Below are 23,450 nucleotides of genomic sequence, written 5' to 3' on the forward strand. Positions count from 1 at the left end.
TCATGATCTTTTCTGGCAATCATCTAGAGCTGAAAACTAACAATATAAAGTAGATTTTAAAACATATTTCTGGTTCTTTTAATCTCATTCTTTTCCCACTTATAAAAAACACTAAAGCTATTGATACCGGTATATATTAAAGTAAATTATTTAGCTCTTTATATACATTTTAGCCACTATTAAGAGCCACTGAAGAGGGTCCAAAGAGCCATATGTGGCTCTGGAGCCACAGGTTGCAGACCCCTGGGCTAAACAAAAAGTAATCTATAAAGAAATCTGGTAATTCCCCAAAAGACCTGAAAGGGAGTTGACGGGTCGCTGTTCAACTGAACAATGACCCTGAACATTACAGCCAGAGCTACAATGAAATAGTTAAGATCAATGCATTTACTTAATTCATTTTAAAGACTAGACTTAAATCAAGATACTCCTCTAAAAAACGGACAACATTGACCTGTTTTCCAAGAAGAACTGGTAAAATGAACACGCACTACTTCATATATCTCATAATGAATCGATTCAACCTTTCAGTTGTTTTTGTTTTGTTACTGCAATAAATTCTTCTTCAAAGTTGAACCCAGCATCTAGAGTGGAGTTCAGATATAATTTCTCTTTCCTCAAGCTCCTCTTATTAAGGAGCACCACTAAAAGCCTGAGGATTCTCTTACTAAACTAATCAATACGGGATATGCCTTGCCGTCATCCCCTGAGCCATAAACTCCACCCTTCATTCTTCCTCTAAGTTTCTCTGTCCCCACAGCCTCTCATTCATGGCAAGCTGAAGCCGAGGCGGAGACTACTTTGATCAAACAAGCCCATCAGACAGATCTGATAGCAAACTACCGTCTCAGGGACCTCAGGAGGTGAAACAGGTGAGGTGAGTCCTCTGAGGGCTCAGAGTAGAGCACTGAACTGTGTGATAATGAATAAATAAAGGGAAGATTCAGCATGACTGCCCCACTTTGAGTGCAGAAGCTGATCCTGCATCAGCAACACCTGTGTGACTGTCAGTGGAATCGATAAACAGTTACAGTTGCAAAGGTGAACTCAAATTCAGCTTCTGTGCGTCTAACAAAGTGAACCTCAAACATGCAGAAATTCCTAGACAAAAGACTCAGAAATAGGCTGAATTACTATTGAACAAGCTGCAATAGTAATGTATCATCAGAAGGTGTGCCAAATGTACATTGCTTCATAGAACTCTCATTTTAATACATAGATTAAAAATAGAAAAACATAACCAGATGGCAGCAGTCTGTATTTATTATCCATTAGCATGATAATGCTAACATTTTACATCCGTCTGACCTACAAACACAATATTTACCCATATATAAACTCTATACTTTAAAACATCCCATACAATACACACACATATCCAACATTTGTAATGACATTGCAAAAGGTACCGACCAGTCGTTTTGGATAACAAATAAGCACCATAATCATGTTAACACATGCAGGAATGCTGGAGAAGGATATTATTCTGCTGCCAAGCCTAATAGTCAATGTTTGAAATGTTGTTGAGCATTTCACACATCACTGATGTCACTCAAGCGCCCAACCTGGTTTTCTCTAGTTGGCTATGAAAAGCACCTTTGGCATAAACAAAAGGAAACACTGCTGCTATTACCAGCAGGGAAAGATTGTTAGATTGTTTTGCTACAGTTCTTAATTTTAACTTACGACATTGAGTCTAAACTTGAGATGTATCCATTCTACCTAAACTAATAAAATTGGAACTGTAAGGAACTGTCTAAAAATGATTGAACTAAGGCAATGCTTTCAAAACCTCAAAGTTTCTGAAATAGAAGGGCAGAATAGCACATGTTGCACAAGTATTACATAAATCTTGTTTTTTTAGACACTTGTCTTCATAAATCCTGTGTTCTCCCACCTGGATTTCCAATTAGGAACAGTAAACAATGAGATCTTTCGTCTCGTTTCGTTGTCTCTGGTTGCCGTTTATAGCAGCTCTGAATCACAATATCTCGATTTTCATCTGTTTGGATTTTCAGTATTTCTTTTTTTATTCATTCAGACATCCCAATATTCAAACATTAATTTTTTTTTCTGTTACTGGGTTAAATGTTTTTGTTCTGTTCTTTGCAAAGATTGCACTACTTCTGTTGCACTGATGTTGTTTGTATTTTTTTTTCCTGTGGTTGATAGTTTGTTTTGTCTCCCAACTCAGATCCTCTTGTGTTAAGTAGCTTCCCTACTTTCCTTCTTCCTCAGTTACTCTTATGGCCTGCTTGTCATTTCTCCACTCCTGCTTCGTGTTCAAACTTACGTAGGTTGTTGCAGCCTTTATAATATAATTTCCTTCAAACCCATGACTTTATTTCACATGAAATACACAAGATACAGAGTATATCATGTATAAAATCAAGTATATCAAATATATAAACATGTTTCCATTGTCTCATTTTTCTACAAGACTAACACAATTTGGAGAGAAACTGTTGGTATTTGTTAGGACTCTGTGTAGCTTTGTTTCTTGCAAAATAATGCCAAAACTCACCTGCAGCCAACCTGCTTCTGATTTTCCTCTTAAATGAACACATTAAACTGGTTTTGTAAAATTGCTTCCATGTCTTGAAGAGAGAGCATGCTGCATTTTTAGGAGACTGCGGACGTGACATAAGGATTAAAAAAAGAAGCAGCAATTGAGAAGAGCATCCCAACCCTGTTAATGAGATCCCGAAGGTTTGCTCTGATTGTGCAGATTAGACTGTTTTTGGGAGAAACATTTCTCCACCCACCGTTAGTAAGAAAACTGAGTTTAAGTAAAAAGCTAAAAAGCAAATTCTTCTCCACTGACTGAGATATGGCTGTGATTTTTTTTTTTAATGTACTGAGTCCTCAACACTGAAACAAAATTCGGCGAAGAAACCAACTGTGACGTAAAAAGCGTGTCATAGATCAACAGTGCTGAGGTCAAAGCAGGTCAAAAATCCTAAGGCTAAAACATACAAAACAGATTTCCTTAAAATAGAGACTTCGCACAGTACATCCAGAAGGAAGCAAATGTCAAAAAAGATAACCAAGATCTAGCTCAGTAAGTAAAATGCTCAGATTGTCATGTAAACAAATAGACATATTAAAATCCCCACTCAATATTTTGGCCTCACTTCCTAAAGAAAAAAAAAACTATAAATGTAATGCAGTATGTGTTGTTTTATAATGCTATACTATATCTCATTCTACATTACATTTTTTTTTTTATTTTAGTTAAGAATTACATTTTCCAAACGATATGTATTATAATAAGTTTGATCTAAAAGAAAAATAATGACTTATAAACAGTGGCTTTCTTCGTTTTCTAAAATACTATTCTGAACTATTCCTTTAGCTGTGTGTCTAGTAAAGTAGGGAGTATTGGCCTAGTGGATTAGAGCAGTGCACTTGTGCTCTCAGAAGGTTGCAAGTACCCAGTTCAATCCACACAGCCTGCACTCTGGGTCCCTGAGAAAGACCCTTAACCCCACACTGCTCCCCGGGCGCCACATAATGGCAGCCCACTCCTCCCAAAGTGGATGGGTTTAACTACTTTTACTCCTGCACTTTACCGGCCGTTTCTCAGAGCAGGAGGATTGGTGACAGTACGGACATTGTTGCATCTCAGCAACTGATGGTGAACATTTTACACAACTTCATGCCCAAAAACTTAAACTATCCCTTTAAGGTCACTGTATGGTTGGAATCCCCTAGTTGTCCCTTAACACAAGGGATTCAAAGTAGATGTTTAAGAGTGGAGATTTATGTGGAAAAAACTGTTTAATGTCTAAAAAATTAATTATCTTAACATATTTCAAATATATTTCTAACATCAGTTCCAACAAAGACATAAATCCAAATCAACTGGTGACAACAAGAGTTAAAAATTTTAAATGTGTGTTATACCAAATTCAGTAACAGAATAAACTGTGAAAAGTGCCTCCCCTCAATAATGAGCATGACAAAAATGTGCAACTATGGCTCCAAGATGTCTGCGTATATGTAGAGTTTTCAGCAGCTGGTTTAAGGTCAGGCCCCATGATGCCCCTAAAGAGAAGAAGAAGATGTGTAGCATCATCTGTTCTACCGAAGAAATTATTATTTAATGTTTCTGTCTTATAGGTGAATTGCAATTAAGAAAAAGAAGGGTGGGGGTGAACAGCATGACTAAGTATATAATTTCTTCCTCTTTGCTTTATTTACTCCACTCACATCTGTACGGAGTTGTGTTCTGAGTCGTTTTGCTGAAACGCAGCTCAGGCAACAATCAATAGTTATGAATTACAGAGCCCCTGCTTTTAGAGCAACCGATTGCCACTCTGTGCCCAGAATGGATTTATGGAGTTTAGATCGAGCCAGATACTGAACTGCCACAGAACTTGACAATTAGAAAGAAGGACGTAAACCTCAACATCTGCCTCTTTTAGGTTTTAACTAATTTTACGAGTTTAACGAACAAGCAAAGTCCGTCTTTTATTTTCCCCTCTTCTTGCTGTTTAGTGTAGAGAAATGGTGTTTTAAGGAAGCTGAAAATCGCAGTCTTTAGCCCTTTAGTTACAGATCCATGGCACTAATCCTGGGTGGCAGGCCAGCTCCAAACCCAGCACTTCCAAGTCCAGGCCAGGGCACATCTGTCCGGCTGACTGGCCAATCTTTATAGCCCTCTGGTCTCTGAGATATCACACGTACACAGACAGCTGACACATACACAAGCGTGTGCACGTACACACTGTGAGGATTCATGGACCATTTACTCTGTGATCTGTGAAGCTCACATCGCAATTTTGCACCTTTTACAAACAACTAAAGGGCACGGACAATTGCCGACCTTTTCAAAACCCTCAATGTGCTCAATATACACTCTCCTCTTTTTAGCAGCAGGATGACAGTTTGAAGATGATATTTTGCTAAAATTCAGAAAGATACCAAGAATGAGCTAAACTGTAAATCTGCATGCAACAGAAGTGTGAGCAGAAGAGAGCAATGGTATTTTGGCTACATTAGAAATGAGTACGATGTGAGAAAAGGATGATTGTGCACAGGAAGGTGAGTATCGGAGTATCAGAGAAGAGAGAGCTTTCTTGAAAGTAAAGGTGCCTCCACTGTTTCATTCTCAGTTTCTGATTGGCTCAGAGTCTTTTAAAAAAAATCCGACTGAGTTACAAGAAATTCACTTTTTGTCACACATTTTACTTTGCGCCAATCAATCACCATTAAACATCCTACAATAACCCTTTTCTTGTATGAAATTAAAGCTCAAGGTCTTAATTAGTTATCCTGTTCAATCTTGCAACTAATTGCAACAGAGAGTAATTAACCATCAAGGGCACTCTGATAGCTTTTTAAAAAACAACCACATAGAAGCATTGTATGAATCAGGTGTTGTCAGTGGGATTTTGGGGGAAAAAATGAATACACACATTGACCAATGAAGACTTCAGACTTTTAGGCCAAATGTGTAATATTGACTGAAGGTGGGCCACCGGTGAGACACATGATTACTAAAACTGTCCACTCTACTATCGTTTGAACTGTGGAGATGGAAAAAAAATATTTGGTTTGAAATGACAGTTTGTGTGATGATTTTCCATAGTAACCCAGTATCATAAGCTTGTAAAAAGAGAAGTAACAAAATGAAAGGTTACAGCTAGTAAGGGAGGCGGCCCAACTGAAAAAACAACCCTATTAACAATAAGCAAAGTGTTCTCCAAAAATTAAAACTATAAACCTATGGGGCAATGACAAGAGAATAGACTTTAAAATAGGGCTGCAACTAACCATTATTTTGCAAATCAATTAATCTGTTAATTATTTTTTCGATTAATCGATTAATAATCAGATAGCCAAAGGCTCCAGAAGATGTTATACAAAATGAAAGCGAGCGAAACTAAAACTTTTCTAATTGAAGAGTTCTGGATAGAGCACATTGACAGATGAAAACATTTCTTTATCTTCTATGCAAAATGTTGAATTTTTTTTTTTTTTTTTTTACAATTTTGGTATAATTACTGTTCTAAGTGGGTTGCTCTGTAAGTTTAAGATTTGTTTTAGAGCCTCTAAACTCCAGTTAACTATTAATCGATTAGTAAATTAGTTGATGATTATTTTAAAAAAAAATTGATTAATCGCAAATAATCTGATTAATTGTTTCAACACTACTTTAAAATAATTATTTTTCTATAAATCAATAAAATGGTTTTCTGGTTCCAATCTACTCTGCTCATGTAGAAGCAGCACGGAACATGAAGAAATATTTTATTTTTCTATTAATTTGGAATGAACTCCCACAAAACTGTAAACGTACTGAAAAGCACTGCTTTAAATCAAGATTTTAAACATAATCTTAAGCGTATGTAAGCGAAAATTAGAGTGGTTAATGGTTCCCAGTCAGGGTCTGTTCAGTATTTTCTAAATAACTGCGATATATGCAAATTAAAGAAACAAATAATCATGTTCCAGTTGCTTAAGTGATGAGAAATGTTAAACTTTTTTCCAAGTTGCAATACTATTAGTTATGATAAGCCTTTTGTCTGGTGCTAAAATCTATAAATAGAAATTCTTGAGACAGAAAAGAGAGAGCATTAGGTAAGCAAAGTGTGATAAGATGTAAACAAGATGGGCCTTTAGAAGGAGCTCCATTTCCACACCAAACAGCTCCTTCCTGCTTGGTTAAGAATGGTTTGATAGTTAATTTGCACCAAAAAGTTGAAATTTGTTCAACTTTGACTCCTAGTGTCACAGATTTCAGTGAGCTGCTTGCACCACTGTGTTTAGGTCTACAATGGCCTAATTCCACCTTAAGCTTTTTTGCCCTTTTCATGACGATTTTCCAGTCGTGTGAGAATTTTTCGATCGGGCACGTCTACAGGCAACCAGCTCTGAGTCCCACGTGTCCAGAGAGATCCCGTAGGCTTTGCGATCAGATCATAATTAACTGACATACATCTGATATGGAGAGGCTCAGAGCTAAGATTTTATACACTTGAACAAATGAAACCATTTAACCTCAGCATGGGACGTGACAGTAAACAAAGCTGGAGGGAGATAAAAACCCTTTCTATGTCTGATGCAGGTGAATGGAAACATTTCCATCAAATAACAATGGTCACCAGAGACGGAGAAACAATGTTCCAGGTTAAATCAGAGCTCATGGTATGTCTAATCCAAAGGAAAATATGGGCAAGGAATTTTCTTCAACATGAGATAAATATATTGTCAAAAAATCTGAAAAATGTGGAGAGCTTATTTAAGAGTTCAGTGAAAAAATAATGCAACCGTTTTTGGCATTTACTTAATCATATTTAGTTACTTTAACACAATTGTTTCATGTTAGGAGGGTAGTACATACTGTAAAACAAGTGTGTTAAATTATCTAAATATGATTAAGTAAATTCGAAATGCATTTTACCTCACATCAAAATACATTTCTTAGGAGTTTGGAAGCGTATTTTACCTCAGCCAGTATTTATATCATGTATCATGTATTTATACAACATGGTGTATTTAAACACCATGTTGTATAAATACATGATGCTTCGGTCTGGAGTACCTGTGCCCAACTTCATCATGTCAGCTGAAAAGCTTCTCCAATCTCAGAGTGTGCTGTAATTCTGAGCCTTGCTCCTCAATAAGGCAGGTGAATGGGCCTCAGGGGTGACCCTGCTGCTTAAGTCAACACAATGAGTGTAATGAGGTGAGCTACACACACACTCACATCTACACAGCAGACATGGACCTTTGCAGAATAGTAAGTGGGTTTTTTTTTTATCCATTTGCATGCACTGAGCTTTATGTAGAAATACTTCTCACATCCACACCCACATATCCAGCAGAACAGCATGCTTTGCATTAGGAGCCTGTATGCATTTCTTAAAAAAAAATAGGAAAATCTTATCAATTAAATCCACCTTACATAAGAAGGGCAACCTAAATCCAAAACTAATTCTGATAGATTCGGCGGATTTCATTGCATAATTCCAAATTTCACATATAATAGTTAAAAATATAACATAAACTGTTATCTAAAGCTGTCTTTACTGTTTAAGATGTGTGCATAATTCCTGTGGACAATACAGTCCATAATTAATCTGCCCAAGTGTGCAGTGAGCAGAACTGGTGTCTCCTCCAACCCACGCCCTCCGGGCCATCATTGGCTTAATGATGAGTGCCTGTGATAGAGGAAGCCCCTTACAAAGGCTTTATTAATTAGCCACTGCGTGCAACACATGTTCACACTAATCAAAACTTTAAAGAGACACGATCGACCCGCAATCCCCTTAGCTGGAGCGCGCTGCATGGCGTTCAACCCCAATGCTGTGTGCGCGCATCTTTGAGTTTACCGGCGTGCGCGCGGGCTGAGCGCACTATTTCCTCTCAGCTTTATCTAGTGGCTAATCTGCAGGTTATGTGCACTTTTAATTCTAAGGATTAATCAGACAGGTGGTATGGATGTAGTTGTGGGATTTATGAAGCGAGCGTTAGACTCTACAGAGATGCGCCTGCAGCGACTCACCCGCCCGGTGGGGTTAGAGGAGCATCCCGGTCTCTGACGGCCAGCTCTTCGGATGAGTTCTCCTGGGACAGCGCGCTTTGATCCCCGCTATCATTCTCCGTAAACGCTCCGCTTATCCTCCTCCTGTGGCATCACATAAAATAATAAAGTAAGAGAAGCGAACGCAGCATGCCCGGGCGGGATCAGGCTTTATATGCGTCGTTTTGCAGCAGTCCGTCCTCTGCCAGCAGGGCTGAAGTGACAGCAGCGGATTTTCTATTTGAGGGGATGCTGACGTGCAAGCGGAGGGGCTCGCCTCCTGCCTCTTTCATCTGGCTCCATCATCTCTCGGTTAGGCAGCACCATGTGACTAAAAGGGCTGTCAAGATGCATCCAGGAGCCACTTCTTTTTCCTGTTAAGACTGTCAAAATAAAAACATGGGCAAATGAGGGCTACATGCGTGTAATGGGGACCAGGAGTCCCATTACCCCATGAAATATGATTATTGATTTTGAGTTATGTAATATTAAGTTGGAACAAATAGTTGGGTTGGTTGTGTTATTTATTGTAGTTTTGTTTGGACATTTCATGCTTTCTTGTGTTTGGCTGGTTTGGCCCCTCAGCAGGGTGTGGATGAACAGGTAGAAGTGCTCTAGGTGCTGCAATGCACTTGGAGCAAACCAAAATGATCCGGAGGGTAGTTTAGGATGAGTTTTGTTAAGTTTGATGGGTTTTTGTGATTGACTTTAGATGTGTTTAATTGTATTGATTTCTATGTATGTAAATATTACTTCAGGTGTATAGTTTATTGTTTTGTTGTAGGTTTGTATGTATATTGATTTAGCTCCTTTTTCTTAATAATCCCTTTTCATGGTTCCTTCCTTCATGTTACCTGAATTGCGTTTGGTTTAACATGCTTCTTGTTCTTTTTAGTGTTGGTGTGCACAAGCTGGAGTTCAATAAAGCCACCAAAACGTCTATTTTGTCTTGCCTCTCCATTAAATATTGGGCCTCTGCTGGTCTAGCTGACAATGCGTGTGCAAAGGTGGTTCTAGACAGGGGCCAACGGGGGACAATACCCCTGTAGATCATGTCCTGGCCCCCTTTAGGGCCCCTGTACTGAAGACAAAATACTCAAAGAAGTTCTAAAGATGTGACAGACATGGTTACTGATAGGTCCTTTGAGTCTATTTCATTTTTTTTTCTTTACAAAGTCTGTTTTACTAAGTATTTAAAAACAATAAGGTGATAGCTTCAGAGCTATTGAGATAGGATCCCAGTTTTCATCTGCTAAATGTTTTTTTCAAAACAAATTAAAAAAAAATGTACAGCTGAATGTATCAGTTTTTCTTGAGTTCTAATTCTGATTTTATAGAAAACGATCATTTTAACTTGAATTAAGTCAAAAATATGTAAAATTCATTAATTGTGAGTCGATATTGACCTAATAAGACAGAATTTTAATTAAACACAATTGAATTGAAATTTAACTTCATGCAGCTCTCTTAATATATTTGAATCCCTTGCCCTGTTTTTTTATTTCATACTTTTCTGTGCCCCCATGAAAACACGCTGGCCCCCTCCTGGCCCCCTGGTACATTTGGTCTAGAACCGCCAGTGTGCGTGTATTTTAATTTTAGGTATTTATTTGAAGTAACATACCCTATTTTAAGCTGTTTATTTCATATTCACATTTAACTGCAGTTATTTTTATGCAGATGATTTAAACATATTAATAATGTTTTGCAAACTGAAGAACAAATACTTCATATCTATGTAAAAACCAGTAGTTAAACAAATACTTTACTGGAAGAATAATAATTCCAGATACCAACAAACAGAGAGCTATCTATCCCATGTTTATTCATTCTTAGTCTCTCAATGCTTCTGATGGGGAGGAGAGCTTTATGATCAATTTTCCTTGGATTCAAATTTTTCAAGAAAGGTAGGACCAGTTTAAATCCAAAATAAGCAATACTTTTAAAGTCTTCCCAAAACATGGCAATACATGAGGCCCAGCAGGAATGCAGCAACATACAGGAATGTTTGTTTGTTACTGTGATTGAATGAGCAAAAAAAGCATGAGGTTACATTTGCAGGCATAAAAAAGGTGTTTATTTACCAAATTATAAAAAAAAAAATAAATAAAAAACAATAAAATAAAAATGTAAAAATCAAATAATGTCAGGGTCATCCAAAAAAAAGTCATACATGTATCAACCAAATCAATTCTAAACATCAATTTAAGGTAACTGCAAGATAACTAATTAATTGAACAGAATTAACTTAAGCAAAATGAGACAAATGGAGCTATAAATGCAGGATGATCAGAGGCTCTGACATAATTCAATACTTTCTGTCAATAAGTATGCTGCTTGTCTGGGCACATCTTTTCATTTCCAAATGCCAGCTTCTAAGATATCAGGAAGATCTCAGCACTTAAAGAAAAAAAACGAAATGTTGAATTTAATAAACGTAAACTAAATCTGTGCTATGAATGGATTTAATATATCTAAGGTTGTTAAATAAACATTAAATATTAACCCATCTTGTGTAATGTTTGTGTATGTTTAAAGAAAATACATATTGAGCAATAACTCTTTCACTGTGTGGCTGCAGTTGAGTCTGTTAATGTGTCCTTCCATAATAAGCAAAAAATTAGGTCTGAAACAATCTAGTCTAAATTAGTTTAAGCTTTTAATAACTCCCTATACAAAAGAAATTAAATTATGCTTAAATGAGCTTAAGAGAACCAAAATATTGGTTTAAACCTTTAAACGTTTTCACTGTGAACAAAATGCAAATTGAATAGATTATCTAAAAATAATGTTTTATATATTTCCACTATTTTGATTTGTTTTATTTATCAATGTAAATGAACAAAAGAAAAACCAGAGCGCCTGATACTTCTTTTATTTTGAAATAGAGCCTTCAATATCCTTTTTTCTCCATCTGAGAATTTTTATTGACGCAACACACTTTTAGGACGACCCCAAAAAGCGCCCCTAAGTGGCAAACATGGGAATAACACCAGATGTTGAAAGGATTCTCCTCACTGAAGAATTATCCTGCCATAAATTATTGACCTCCTTCCCATATCATCATTTGTATTTGTTCTTCATCAAGCTTTGGATTTTATTAAAACAAAAAGAGGAAAATTAGAAGAGAATCTGCCTCCCTTTAATATCCAATGGCACGTGTTTAACATTAAAGTTTTATAAAATGGGCCTAAATAAAGAAAGCAGCTGAGTGCTTGTTCACCAACCCGTAAAAGCAATGAATCCGAGTCAAGTCAGCTAGTTTGTGTTAATAGTGATGTCTAAAAACACTAAAGAGAGCAGCTTTCTTTTGTTCTGATAAAGTTACAGAGCAGACATCAGCCAATAAAAACCTGCTTCTGTCACCCAAAGCAGGCAGTCATTAGACTAGAGTATTCCAGCCTGGATTATAGAAATATTTCAGTTAAAGTTCAATTCTAGAACACCACAATCATTTTAAAATATGGATGTTATTAAACTCCCAAGTAAAAGAGAGCATATTATCAGTCCCACTCTAAAATGTCTGCCTCTTATCAGCAAACAGACTTGACTTGAGTGTGTCTGAATGAAGAATCATGACTGGTCTGCTTAATCTCCTGAATGTGTTAAAAAAAAAAGAGAGAGAGAGAAAGAAAGAGCCAGACAGCCAGGGTGGAAACAAGAAACGACAGCCTAAGATGCTTTCAAAGAGTAGAAAAAAACCCTGCCCTTCGAAGGTCTTTTTTTTATTCTTGTCCACTGTGAGACAGACTCTCAGGTCTGCTCCACAAAGCAAGTCCCCTCCGAGCAGAACGCCACTGGCTGTCCTGTCACTTCATATTAGCTTCTTTGTTGAGAACAGCGGCCCCGGAGGGCCGCACTTGTCATGAAAGAAGTGGTCGAGACACGCACACACACGCACACATTCACATGAACAAAGGGTTGGGAGAAAAGGAGGTGTTGGGCAAAATGGGAACACACAGTAGAACCTCCATCAAGCTTTCAAACAGTCAGAACTATAACAGTGACCTTATTTCAGCTATCATCCAATACACACACACATGCTTTGTCTTCTGGTACACACTGACATGTTCTCATAAGAAATGCAGCTGTGTGGTAGTGAACATCATTCATGCAAGGAACAGTTTGAGATGTATTCTGCTGGTAACCTTACTTCCTGCTCTGACTTTTTAAAAGAAGCCCTATAAAATCTTAGAGCTTCTAAGTCGCCTTGTTTAAACCAATAAGACTGAAAATGTCTATTCAAATGATATCAACCTGCTTAATTACTAAAATGAATGAATACAGTTAATAATATTCTAAACACAGGGATAGCACAGAACTCTAAATCTGGTAAAGATGTAAAAAAAAAAAAATCAAATAAAGACTTACCTTTTGTTTCACTAAATTTATTTTGTAAAGAAATAAAACGCATGTCAGGAAAAAGTATCTGTTTTTTTTTTTTTTTTTTTTTGCTTATTTTGTCAAATTGTTAGAGGTGCAATTTCTTTAAAATTCATTTAAATAAGGTTAACAGAGGAACATCATTTTTTTTGTGAGATGAGGAGGTCAATTAAATTCTAATTAGAAGCCCCAGACTCTTGAAAGTGATGAGCCCAATTCCTTTAGCCACCATCCCCAGCTTAATGTAAAAACTGTAGTGACAAAGAAAATGTTCCTGCCAATAACAAGGAAGGTAAAGCCAAATCTTCACAGGTAATTGTTGGAGAAACAAAGTTAAAAATTACATATTTTGGTGACATGGTCTCCACAGGAACACAATGTTCTATTTGCCAACTGGTAGTTTCTATAATAAGATCACAAATGTAAACATGGAATATTTGCTGTCTCTACTGAGGCTTTTAGCAGAACTTTCTTTTTTAGTCAAATGAGGGACGGCCCTTTTTTAGCATAAAGCACTCTATGTGAATAAGCTGTGAGGAAAACATCATATTATAAAGATAATGCAATTATGCCTTCTGGAAAGTATGGTAGATGATCTGTGATGCTGTGGGTCTGTTTCTCTTCTGAAGGCCATTGCCATCTTAGTCACTGCTGTATTTACTGATAATCAGAGGGAGTGTTGATATAAATTAGAATAGAATAGAATAGAATTGAATAAAAAATCCCTTTATTGTCCCACAATATAATAGGTAAATGAAGACAACAACACATAAATAAAATATCAGGCAGAGCTTGACAGCACCAAAAGCCAAAGTTATTTATGCATGTTGATCTTTGATTCATCAAAACATTTCCAACAAGGTTTTCCAGTAAAAATGGACATGGTTGATGGCAAACAATGAGCGCTAGAAGTAGCATGTGGGAATGGCATCAAACCCAACAGTAAAACGTCATAAATTTTAGTTTGAAAACAAGTAGGGTTACCTTATGTTAAGTGGCATTAGGACAAGATAACAACTATGTATTTCTCAAAATTATATATATTCTTAGAATTGTAGAAACAAATTAATAAATTACAATGTATATAACAGTGTGTGAACAATTAAATGAGAAAAAAAACACATTTATTATTTGTTTTTTACCCCAGTAGCCATATAGGATTTTGAGCTCCAAAGTGGCAAGAAGCCTCAGATTTTACTGGATTGTTATTATTATTTACATTTTTTATTGTCAGATTATGCTAATAAATAGGAGCAAGTTTCATATTAAGATTTCTCACACATCAAGGGAGGAAATAATTGTATCCATAATGCATAACACCACAACAAATTCACCTGCATAACAGATGCAGGTGAAAATGATCAAATCTTTAGAAGCAAAACTATTATATTAGGTACACATACTATATATATACATATATATATACACATATATATATATATATAAGTATATATATATTAAGTGGCTATCTGCTATTGGCTCCATACTACTACTTTTATTGAGACCAGTGGGGGAGGCTCTTTCTGGGCCAGGACAGACAGGGGTGGGAAGGATGGAGCAGCTGAAGGACGCCAGAGTAGTGGAGCTTAAGAGAGGAACCGGATGGAGGAGTGTGTGATGAAATCAGACGTGAAGTGTTCCCTCTGGTCAGACCTCCAAAAACTAAAACATTTATGAGGCTTGTACGGGAAAAAAGTGGGAGCCACCCCTCTGCAAGTAGGATGATGTTAGCAGGAAAGGAAGCTTTGGCTTAAATACATATTTATTTATGACATTCAATGGCTTGAATGTGAAACAACTACTTTTAATAGAGTGAAATCTAATGGGGAAAAGTTGAAACTTTGAAATACCTATAGGGAAAAATTTGTTTCAGGCATAGCTAACTGGAGGTATTATGAGGTCAAGAATACTTCTTCGGGGGACCCAGTTACCTTTTTTTTTTTTTTTTTTTTTTTTTACAATTTCTGTAGTTAATCAGCTTTGAATAACACATTAAACCATCATGTTTTGTAGTTTATAACTGTGAATTTAAACATGGGCTGAATAACTAATTTTAAATTTAATTCAATTCAGTTTATTTATAAAATGCCAATTCACAACACATGTCATCTCAAGGCACTTTACAGTTCACCAGATCAAACAATCAAATTGATTCTATGTTTTCTGTCTAAGGAAAACAAGTTGATTGCATCGACTCATTGATTCGAATGGAATCCCTCACACTAAGCATGCTTGTAGCGACAGTGGAGAGTAAAAACTCCCTTTTAACAGGAAGGAACCTCCAGCAGAACCAGGCTCAGTGTGAGTTAAAGGAGAAAGAAGCAGAAATACAAAAAGCAGCTGTAAAAGGTGTCCCCGTCCAGGAAACACACAGCCTGACAGACAAGCTCTGAGCCAGCTCCCATGTCAGAGGATGAAGAGAGCGCATCCAGTCAATCACATTCAGAGAAACAGGATTACACTGAAAAACAGGCCGATCTTCAACATCTATAAACAAAGGTTTTGATGGCAGCAGCACAGCTGATGTTTCTCTCCAGGATGGTGTCACAGCCAAATATTCACTGCATATGTCTATTTTGGAGAGAGAGTGCAATTTGCATTACCGTGCTGTTTTGTAAAAAAAACAGTTTTTTTTTTTTGTTTTGTTTTTTTAACCGATACATACAAAGGAAAGAGTCATAGGTTTGGAAAGTAAAGGTCAGGGTTTAATGTCATTTTCACATGCAGCCATGGGAAAGGGGCTGTCATTTGCAGATTTATTGATTTATTATGTTCACTGAAACGAAATGTTTCCCTCCCCAGAAACTAACCACTCACAAATTTAAAAATCTTGAAATTATTGATTTTTAAATATCCTATTTAAAACTCTACCTACACAGCTCTTCCTTTGGGACCCCAAAGTCAGCAGGAGCCTGTTAAGAGCTGGGACCCTAAATCTCCCTCAGTCCCCAGCAGATGGCGCCATTTCTTCATGATTGTTATAAGGGATTAGGTCCTGTCTTTTCTCACGCGATGATCAAAAGTCACAATTGAATAGCTTTTATAGGAATACAAATGTTAAACCTCAGCATAAATAAACTGCAGTTTTAATCACCGCTTTTATTGTGTTTGTTTCATAAAGAAGGGATATGATAATCACAATGTTACAAAACTGTATAAGTTGTAGTAGGAGTATTATTATATAATTTAACTATTATGCTTACTAATACTGAGGCTAATTATTATCATAATTAATTACTTGGATTATTTCTTGATAATCGTTGCCCAATGACTCCATCATCAGGCTCAGCAGCTGTTAGGTTGTCTGTCCCACTAACCCTCCTGAGACCACCCCCCTCTCTCCTCCCTGCCCCTCCTCCTCTTTACGCACACCGGCTCGCTCCCACCCAGCCTCCCAGCCACTCACCTCCAGTGCGACCGGGTCTGCCAGAGCGGAGGTAAACACACGCGTCCCAGGCCGGGTGTAACCGGTCGCTTTTTCCCAGGGATCATTTATAAGGACGCAGGAGGAGGATGGGAAGAAGCTGGTGTTTGGATCAAGCCTGATTCCGGTCCGCACACCAACAGCTCCATTCCAAGTCCTTCATAGAGTCACCGCGTTTCCCCCCGCTGACACAATGGGCTGCTGCAGCGGACGATGCACTCTCATTTTCATTTGCACCCTACAGCTGGTGAGTTTTTGCCTTGTTTATTACTTTTTAAATAATATAATAGGGTGACTTATTGAATGTGAGCGCAGAATGTGAAATTCTGGATTTTTTTTTTATTTTAGAGGGGAAAAAAAGTGAAATTGTTGTTGAAAGTTTCTTCCAAATGAAAAGAAAACATGCTGCTATGAAGAAGTGAACTGTTCCCGGTCATTAACTCCCATCTGACTAATGTGATTAGGATCCCACTCTTTGTTCAGATGGAGAGCACCACAGGAGCCCATCACCACACACATTCAAGTTTCACTACTGTGCACCTCAGCCATCCCATATTGCTGCTGTCCTTCTTTGTAAATAAGTTAAGATTTATTGTGTGAACTTAGAGATTTGATGTTTTGTTAACCAGGAACCGTCGCATACTGGAGCACGTGAGAAGTAAGTAAGTCCAGGAAACCACTGAAAGTGATATTTAAAGGATTGCAACAGTGCAGCCTCAAATGGTGCTCCTGAGGCTTGCCTTTTCCTCCATCCCTGGGTAGAGTTTACTTGACAGAGCGTGACAATGTAATTTATGATGGTATTAAATTTGAGCTTGCTCACATGATCAAGTAAGATGCACCCACAAAAAAATAAAAGATGAGGATGTTCCTGTTGTTGCTGTCAGGGACATAAAGGAAAGTTTGATGTATTGTGTCATGCATTAAATAGATCAGACACAAACTACATGATAAGGAAGAGCAATGCCACAAGGAAGTACTTCTAGATGTTTTGCCATCAAATGAGGTTTCTGGATAATCTATTGCCTCCCGATGCATATTATGCACTAGAATGTTCAATATCTATTACATTATTAAATCTTTGTTTATATATATATATATATATATATATATATATATATATATATATATATATATATATATATATATATATATATATACTCTGAAATCATGGAGGAGTCTGAAATCAAAATCAGTGCATGTCCACTGTGAGAGACATAATTAAAATAAAGAATCCAGAAGTCACAATATGTGATTTTTAAACAATTTATTACTTGCTAAATCTGTGCTGATATCGATATCCCCTATTGTTTTTGCCTTTATGGCTGAAAGCCGATATTTGCTGATATCATACTTTTTCCAACCCTTTGGAATCTCCTGTCTCATTCTGGAAAAAAAAAAAAAACAAGCAACTTCACTGAAATAAATGTTGTTTTTTTATAGATTCAGTATTGATTCAGTACCTTTAATTATATACTTAAAAAAGACCAATAAGTAAGCAGAAATTAATGCAGATCTGTCCGGCATTGCTAATAACAAATGCTTATCATCCACTATAACCTTAAAATAAACTAAACCCTGCTCTAAAGTAATCAAAGCCATTAGAAAATGTTGAATCGGTCAAAAAAATGTAATCTTATACTGGGACTGGGTAAGTTATTGTAAAATGAAGCTAACTTTTAATTACCTAGAATATTTTGATGGGTTAATATCAAAGACACAGATATGCACTGGTTTAATATAAACCCTTCTTTCTTTGCAGTGAATATAAGATCATAGGCCACATTTCTCTCATGACCTCAAAGGGGTCCAATACAACAGCTCTACTATGCAGTCTATTTGTTTTTTCAATCTAGGTTTTGCAAATATTGCCCTAAGCATAATCTTTATAGAAAACTTCAAAATTCTAAACTACATTTTAAATAACCACATTACAAAGACATTGCAAATTAACTCCAGCATGTTAGAGAATATTTTAATTAGCAAACAATGAAATAAATAAGACAAAATTGATTAAAAACAATCATAACAGCATAACTGAGTTCATATCAGCATATTTTCATTTATGAAATAAATCAAATAAACACAGTGCCTAGAGATGGAAGACTGGTATGAATTTTGTTTCCTCTCAGATTCTCTGCAAATGTATAGTGACAAATATCAGAATTAAACAAAAGAGAGATTGTGTTAAAATTGTGTCTTTGTCTCTTGTAAATGTGCACGTATACCTGGTATTATTTCTTTCTGTATCAGATAATTTTGCCTTGTCAATCAGAACCTTGGCGAGTTTTAACACGATTTATAAAGATGTCAGCTGGTTCCTTAAAAAGCCCCTGAAGACTTCTGAGGGCAGTCTCATTTCCCTCTCACCACTGATTCTTGATGACCTCCCATTTCCTGTCCTGGTGCAACGCAGGCTCACAAACACACTCACACCTCCATGCTGACGAGTGCAATCTGTGAAGGGGAGTCATATTAAACCCCTTTGTGACCTTTGAAACGATCCTCCCGTTGTGTATGTGTTTGGTCTGCATGAATCTATGTATTGGCATGTATGTCGAGTGGCACCAGGGACCCCCGCTCTCTTCTGGCATATAGCTATGAATCTGCAATGAGCCAGGTTATTCCCTGTGCACTTCACAGTAAAAAAAAGTCCCATTAACAAACAGCACAGTTTTTTTACTCAGATGTAAAAATAGCCCTCATAAACCACAGCGTGAGCTAATTAGCTCAACAGAGTGCTTTGATCAAACCTCTTTTTGGCATCTCGGCCGTACCCTAATTGAATTGTGGTGCGCTCTGCTCATCAACAGGCCGGCCAAGCTCTGGGACTCATCTCTCTGGGACAGAAGGCAGCAGATAATGAGCCTATATTGATCGAAATGCCTCAGTTCCTTTCTCCTTTTGCTGCCTAACTGTTGCAGACAGCAGCGCTGGATAGTTGTCAGGATCCTGATCAGCCCTGGAGAGTCACAAGTCCTGGCTGGAAGCCCTGTCTCTGTAATGATTTGTTTGTACTGAAAGACACAAATAAGCCCAATTTTTCATATATTTTATTGGTCTCAATGGATTGGTGGCTTGGAGTGTTGCCCTGAAGCTGACCCAGAGTGGACGGGATTCAATTGGCAAAAAAACCAGGAGTATTGTAAATGTCAGCAACTGGCCATGATGAGGATGTAGTTCTAAATGAAGCTGATTCTTTTGGTGGCTGCTTAAATAGAAGCTTAGAACCAGCGGAGGCCTCAGTTTTACTCAGGTCTAATAGTAGGACCTTTTTTACAGGATACAAATGTTTTAAAAGGTTATAACTTTATACCTCTGGATGTTGAGCATAGAGTATTAACGCAGTACTCTGACCACACCTGTTGCTAAACGCTGCCTGTAAGGCAGCTTAATGAAGCCTTCTGCAATCGAAATGAGCTTACATGAAAGACAAAATCAATCCATCCATTTTCTTCCACTTTATCTGGGACCGGGTCTCAGAGGCAGCAGTCTAAGCAGAGATGCCCAGACTTCCCAATCCACACACACTTCCTCCAGCTGCTCTGGGGGGCTACCCAGAGGTGACACCAGGCCAGCTCAGAGACATAGTCCCTCCAGCGTGTCCTGGGCCTTCCATGAGGCCTCATCCCAATGGGACATATCTGGAACACCTCCTGAGAGAGGCGACCTGGAGGCATCCGAAACAGATGCCCGAGCCACCTCAGCTGGCTTCTTTCGATGTGGAGGAGCAACAACTCTACTCCAAGCTCCTCCCGGGTAACTGAGCTCCTCACCCGATCTCAAAGGGTGCGCCCAGCCACCCTGCAAAGGAAACTCATTTCGGCCACTTGCGATCTTGTCCTTTTGGTCATTACCCAGATCTCATGACCATGGGTGAGGGTGGGAACATAGATCGATCGGTAAATCGAGAGCTTTGCCCCCCGACTGAGCTCCCTGTTCACCATGACAGTACGATACAGACACCGCATCACTGCCCACGCTGCACCGATCAGTCTATCGATCTCACGCTCCATCTATCCCTCACTTGTAAACAAGACTCCAAGATACTTGAACTCCTCTCCGTGAGAGAAGCACTATCCACCACTGAAGAAGGGAATTTGAAGAAAGGAGTCCACCTTTGTCCGGTGGAGAGAGCGGACAGCCCTTAACAGAGGACCCGGACCCCATATCCCCGGAGTACCCATTCATGGCACTACGAGGGACATGGTCGAAAGCCTTCTCCAATTCCACAAAACACATATTCATGGTTTGACGAACTCCCACGAACCCTCGAGCACCCAATGAAGGGTATAGAGCTGGTCCAGTGTGCCGCGACCGGGACAAAAACTGCATTGTTCCTCCTGGATCGGCCGGATGCTCCTCTCCAACACCCTGGAGAAGACCTTACCGGTGAGGCTGAGGAGTGTGATCCCTCTGTAATTAGAGTACACCCCCCGGTCCCCTTTTTTAAAGAGAGAAAGTCCCTAGCCTCTACCTCATCCTCGGAAGGCGTGACAATGGGAAATAAACAGTTTGAGATATTTGTGCTGTGTAAACATTTGTTAAGCTGAAGAAGCACCACTTGAAACTCTGGTCTGTTTGATAATGAAATACTGAATGTTTTGTTCTGCCCTGAGCTCATTTGCACAGTAACTCTAAATTGTACAGTTCAAATTCTGTTGAGCTCAGAGGAACCTCTGTAATTACAGCTCAGAGAAGGAAACATAGCCTGATTGAACTAGAAATTTGTTGTTATTTCACTGCATTTATTCTTTAAAACTACCAAAATATGTTGATGATCCAAATAGTGTTTTTATTTTGACCTTCAAAGCTACATATTTTAAAACATAGAATACCACCTTAAATAAAGGATTCAATCCTTTTTGCCACATCTGGCTGTACTTCAAAGTACTTCTTAATGTGTTTTCTTTTTTATGTTTTCAGTACTGTATGTAAAGCTCATGGAATGTTTTTGTTATATGAGGTGGATTTGTATATGATATACAAATGATATACAAAGTCCTGGCCTGCCTTAAAATATGTTAATGATTTTAAAACAATAACCCTTACATTAAACATACAATATGGGATTTGTAATATCTTTTTTTATCAAACATTTTTGAGAATACTCTGGTTCTTTGAAAAGGTCCCTCAGAGCCAAATCAAATGAATGTTCTTGTAGAAGTCTTTGACCACATTTTGTAATTTGATATTCAATTAAAAGGAGTAATTACTAACATTAATGTTAAAGTTTAAAATAAAAAGTTGTTTTTTCTTTTAAGAACATTCATGCAAATTTTAAAATATTTAAAATCTTTGTAAGAGTTGCAATTTATTTTACTTTAGGTTCAAAGAGTGTCCACTGTAAAATAATAAGGTTGTGCCTTTAAACAGGATTTTGATTCTGAAGAAAGCACTTCATTCTTTTTATCTTGGCCCAAAGGCAAGATAAAAAGAGTGAAGAGTGCACCAGTCTGTTGTTGTTCAATTCAATTCAGTTTATTAATATAGTTCTTATTCACAAAAATTTTCCTCTCAAAGCAGATTACGTGGAGACAACTCAATCAGATCATACAGTCAGATTGGGTAAAGGTTTTATCTAAGGAAAAGCAGCTGAATGCATCCAGTCATTAACTTTGCTGGATTTTCTCCTCCTGGATGATCATGGGGTGACAGTGGATATTAGCTTTCATTTTGTCGCTGACCCAAGAGTAATTCCTCTCGGAGCATTTAGAGTTGAGCCCATAGCTATGTCTAGGAGAGAATCGGGACCAAGTACTGAAAAACAGGTTCAACTCTATCATCTGTAATTGAAGTTGTTGATGCTAACAGTCCAGCTTTTTTTTTTTCCCCTTCAGGATTTTTTCACAGCCAAACAGGACCAGAACAGATAAAGCTAATATAACCAGAAAAAGGCAGAGTGAACATAATGTTAGGGTTTGAACTAAAAATACTTTAGGATTGGAGAATAGAGACAAAATGTTGCAGAAAGATGAAAAGTTGTCCCTATGTCCTCCAGCAGCCTGAGGCCATAGCAGCATAACTTAAGAGATAGCTAAGAATAACCTGAGCCACTATAACTACAAGCTTTATCAAAGAGGAGCATTTTAAGCCTAGCCTTAAAAGTATACAGGCGTCTGCCTCACGGACTAAAACTAGTAGTTGGTTCCATAGGAGAGGAGCCTGATAACCAAAACATCTGCCTTCCACTCAATTTTTAAATTTCAAGGAAACGCTAGTACATCTTTAGAATGAGAACGAGGTCTTGTGTAAGGAACATACGGTACAATCAGTTGTCTGATATAAGATAGAGCTTTGTTATTTTACATTTAAGAAGAAGGGACTTTAAATTGTACATTTTGGTAAAGAGAGAGTTGAGCCAAAAGGCAAAGTTCACAATCTACATCCCTACCATTCCTTTTGGTCATAAAACCTTGATCATGTCCATAAGATCGAGGATACAAGCAGCTTAACTTCTGTCAGCTGGCAGTCCCTTACAGCTTCGACAGGAGTCTGTGGTCAGATTTTTAATGCCCTTTTGACAGTCCCCTTGGGAGGGGTTGCAGGTAGATCCCACTGGGAGGAGGCCCAGTGGATGGTGTAGGACACATTGGAGGGACTAAAGGGCGGATTATAATTCTGCAACCACAAACATCAAATGTTGCTTGCGTCTGGTCGCAAACCAGTTTTGCTGTTATTCTTTTGCAACGTTGGTCTGGAATTTCTAGGGACACACAGCAGTTTCCAGAACCTCTTTGGCGGCGCCAGCGGGAGTGTTTATTTTCCAAAACATCTCTGGGGCATCATACAAGTGGTTGTACTTCTGAACCTCCTTGATCAACCTTTCGTCGTGGTTATCCATTGTTGTTATTACTCATCAGGTTTTAAAAAGGCGCACCCCGGCACGGAATCGAGAAGGACGACCACACAGACAGCCGGAAAGGCATACCAAGAACCAACCACAGCTGCTTTTTGTCAGCGCACTTCCGCATGAGGTCTGTGCGGGTTTGCAACCATCCAACATGTAGTCAGGATTTTTTTTAAGTGCGCAACAATGGTAGCAGACCCTCTGCGCTGGGAGCATGGTCGTGCACAGAGACAGATTTGACGGTTGCAGAGGCAATGCGTCAG

General features: G+C 38.0%; 2 protein-coding genes across 4 annotated transcripts in view; one reads left to right on the forward strand and one right to left on the reverse strand.

The window, feature by feature from the left end:
* Positions 1-8,838, reverse strand: part of LOC107096010 — a 56,888-nt gene extending 48,050 nt beyond the window's left edge. The window contains exon 1 of one of the 2 annotated variants that reach the window (XM_015392454.1): positions 8,513-8,838. The gene's annotated coding sequence lies outside the window, so the exon portion shown is untranslated. The remainder of the gene's footprint in view (positions 1-8,512) is intronic. The other variant, XM_015392453.1, reaches the window with a different exon arrangement.
* Positions 8,839-16,296: 7,458 nt separating this feature from the next.
* nkain4 (Na+/K+ transporting ATPase interacting 4) overlaps positions 16,297-23,450 on the forward strand; it is a 70,118-nt gene continuing 62,964 nt past the window's right edge. Inside the window, exon 1 of one of the 2 annotated variants that reach the window (XM_015392455.1) lies at positions 16,297-16,584. In XM_015392455.1, coding sequence (XP_015247941.1) covers positions 16,531-16,584 — 54 coding nt within the window. In that variant the 5' untranslated portion in view covers positions 16,297-16,530. The remainder of the gene's footprint in view (positions 16,585-23,450) is intronic. The other variant, XM_015392456.1, reaches the window with a different exon arrangement.

Source organism: Cyprinodon variegatus, unplaced genomic scaffold, assembly GCF_000732505.1.
Source record: "Cyprinodon variegatus isolate N-32 unplaced genomic scaffold, C_variegatus-1.0 Scaffold591, whole genome shotgun sequence".
In the NCBI taxonomy this organism is placed as follows: Eukaryota; Metazoa; Chordata; class Actinopteri; order Cyprinodontiformes; family Cyprinodontidae; genus Cyprinodon; species Cyprinodon variegatus.